General features: G+C 38.3%; 1 protein-coding gene across 1 annotated transcript; it reads right to left on the reverse strand.

Moving 5' to 3' along the window:
• Window positions 1-417: 417 nt before the first annotated feature.
• LOC136811971 (putative ascorbate peroxidase) lies at window positions 418-2,796 on the reverse strand. Its single transcript, XM_067068578.1, has 2 exons — window positions 2,679-2,796; window positions 418-1,875 (listed from the first exon to the last, which is right to left on the reverse strand). Exon 2 carries the CDS (start codon window positions 1,870-1,872, stop codon window positions 619-621), a length of 1,254 nt encoding a protein of 417 aa, XP_066924679.1. The 5' UTR covers window positions 1,873-1,875; window positions 2,679-2,796; the 3' UTR covers window positions 418-618.
• Between the last annotated feature and the right edge of the window lie 276 nt (window positions 2,797-3,072).

The following is a 3,072-nucleotide window of genomic DNA, read 5'->3' on the forward strand; positions in this document are numbered from 1 at the left end:
GATAATTTACATAAAATTTCGCTTCCAACGGTACCAAGAAAGTTTACGCGGAATTTTTTTCTACGTTCACCCCTGTTTTATTGTATTTCGGCCAGACAAATGAAGAAACGGGCTTTTCCAGAAATAGTCCGTGCCCCCTGTTGAAGATATCGGATATCCAGGGGGTAATGATTTTTGTTCAAAAGTGGATATCAAGGGGGTTAAACATCTACAAGGGAGCGGATATCCAGGGATAAAGTGTCTTTTCAAGTGAAAAATACGATACTGGAATCCCAACGCGTCTGTGACACAGTGGTGTATTTTTCATTGCTATGTTTATCAATCTATTAATACCCTCCAGAGCCTCATTCGCTCCTATTTTATTGAGCGTAGGTTTTCGTTCAAATCTGATTCCTGGATGGAAGAACAAATCTGGTCTGTTTCATGAATAAATTTATTGCAGTTTGTGTTTCTATGACTACAAAGACATATACTATTGTTAATAAAGTGAAAAGATAATGAAATACGTATTAAAATGCATAAAATTACAGTTAAAATTGCAACAGTGTGTAACAGAAATTAGTTGAAAATATTTTATCAAATATGATAATAAACTTTCTTCATTTGTTGAAAATGTTCTTAGTAATTTTTCATTTTCTTGACCTGATCACTGACTTCTCTTAACTCTTTCATCAACTTTTGAATTCGGTGTCTGATGCGGTTGCTTTTGGCATCATTGTGTGATTTCTTGGTGTGAAAGAAATCCTGTCGCTTCTTTCCTTTCTTACCTTTCTTGCCAGGCTTTCTGCCTGGTTTTGGTGCTTTGGTAGGTCTTGGTGTGGTTGCATCAGTGGTTGTTACAGAAACAGGTGACGACAAATTGGTTTGTTGACTATCAATCATTTTGTAAAACGCACCTGCAAAATCATTCATCCATTGTGGATTGTTGGCGGAGTATTCACGACAGATATTATAACCAGAATTCTTTTCACAACATTCTGCTTCTCTTCTTGGTGGATTGTTGGCAACACCACACATTGAGCATTCCTGGTTATCAAGGAAGGCACCCGATTCTTGGTTCAAGTGCATATTGAAAGCAATGGCCCCATCAGTACTCAAAAGAGCTTTAGCTCCTGGATTTCCGCCTTCTCTATTTCCAGATCCTCCAGTAGGTCCCCTTCTTTCCCATTGATGTTTTTGACCATTACTCTCTGGCATCACTTTCAAGAACCATCTTCTTTCGGCAACTTCTTGATAATAGGCACTATCCAAGCGCTCGATATTATTCACCCATGGACCTTCGTAACCAGAGTTCCTTGTCTCCATTCGACCAAGACTGTGAGCTCCCATTAAAGCGACGCTTTCTTGTTCATTAAGACCGAAAGCGGCATTAAAGAACTTGGTGACTTCACCAAGATTCTGCATATTGTTACCGGGGAAATGCTCATTTGGATCATTTTCCTGCCCATCTGAACTGCAGTCAGCTCTGCCAACCTTGAAATGGCTCATATCGAATTGTGCATCTTCTCTTGAAGCTTCATTAGCTGCAACGACTCCAGCAAAAGCAAACAAGTCAGCTCTAGTGATTTCATCTTTGTGATCATTGTATACTCCGCTTAGAACATCAATATACCGTTGCAAGCCGTTGTTATCAGGATTGCCAGAATCGATACATCCATCACATCGACCTTCGCCAACACAATCGTGAAATGATAACCGCACAAACCCAGCTGCTAAACGTAAATTACCCCTCTCTTCTGCAATTTTGTTCCTGAGTTCTCCATCAATCTTCTCTAAGGTTTCCTTTGATGCCCTGATGGGAACATTATTTTGACTGGAGATTTGATAAACTGCAATAACGGCCAACAAAACGACAGTTTTGAGGTACACCATGATCTACAATCGAAAAATAAAAGTAAAATATTATTCTCACTTTTAACTTCGGACCTATTGCCTTAGTTCACTTTTTTATGACTCTAGTAGCGCTCACGTAAGTCACTGGTTTGCTTTTTTTGATTCTTATAATGCTCACAAAAGGCACTGGGGAGTGTCTGTGAAAGAAAAACTCGTGACTGGTCGTAAACATCCCTATTAGACACCCCCTTCTCACAAACACTGGATTTTATTAGTCATTTGGGGTAAGAATAACGTACCAAAACTCGATGGGGATCGATATTCCCACGTTTTCATGGCTTGGGATTTGAATTTCATTGTTTTCTAGCCAGACTATTTATTCAGTGGGGATGGAAAAAATAGCACAATATATTGAAATGGTGGGGTTTCACTTATATGATTATTTTCAGTGGGGACAAAAAAATAGAGTATAGCTTTCCACTGGGGACGATATTTTTGCCAATTTTTCCAGTGGGAAGCGGTGCCAGTAAGTCTGTGAGAAGGGGGTGTATTTTAGCTTCCACCATTGCCACCAGTGCTTTGTATTTTTGTTTAAATCACATAGATAATTTTCTTGTGAATAACAAAAGATCAAAAACTTGAGGCAGTATTTCCTAAAGCAATTATATCAGGTCCATTATTGAAATTAAAACGTGGTGCAAGTGGCTCTGGGTTTGACATTGTCTAACTCCAAAACTTTATTTTACAGACGAATAGAAGAGAAAAACCCTAAAAACATCCCTCTTAAATAAACTTGAAAAGCCTTGGGATAAAATTATATTATAATTTATATATAAAATTCTCACCTCAAACACAAATTTTAATAGCCAAAATGCGAATACTCGATGCTGATCGTCCCTATATTTAAATCAAAAATAAATTGAGACCTCTTACCAAAGGATTACCAATTATCTCAGCTGGCACACAATGTTGTTTCAACGTCAACGTTATATAGACGTTGGTAGCATTAGATGGACGTTGAAACAACGTTGAGTGCCAGCTGGGATTATCGCTGTAGAAATGCAGGAGGATTAAGAAAATACCTCTATACCCACCTGGCACACAACGTTGTTTCAACGTTGTTCTAACATTATATATACATTGTGAACGTTAGAAAAACGTCGAAACAACGTTGTGTGCCAGCTGGGATAGCTATGGAATGGTCACAATAATAAATCTAGAGGGGGTCAAAATCTATGA

Source organism: Clytia hemisphaerica, unplaced genomic scaffold (genome assembly GCF_902728285.1).
Source record: "Clytia hemisphaerica strain Z4C2 unplaced genomic scaffold, Clytia hemisphaerica genome assembly, whole genome shotgun sequence".
Taxonomy (NCBI): Eukaryota; Metazoa; Cnidaria; class Hydrozoa; order Leptothecata; family Clytiidae; genus Clytia; species Clytia hemisphaerica.

Excerpts from the sequence above, each read along its gene's own strand:
- LOC136811971 (XM_067068578.1), bottom strand. The coding sequence starts at position 1,872 with ATGGTGTACCTCAAAACTGTCGTTTTGTTGGCCGTTATTGCAGTTTAT.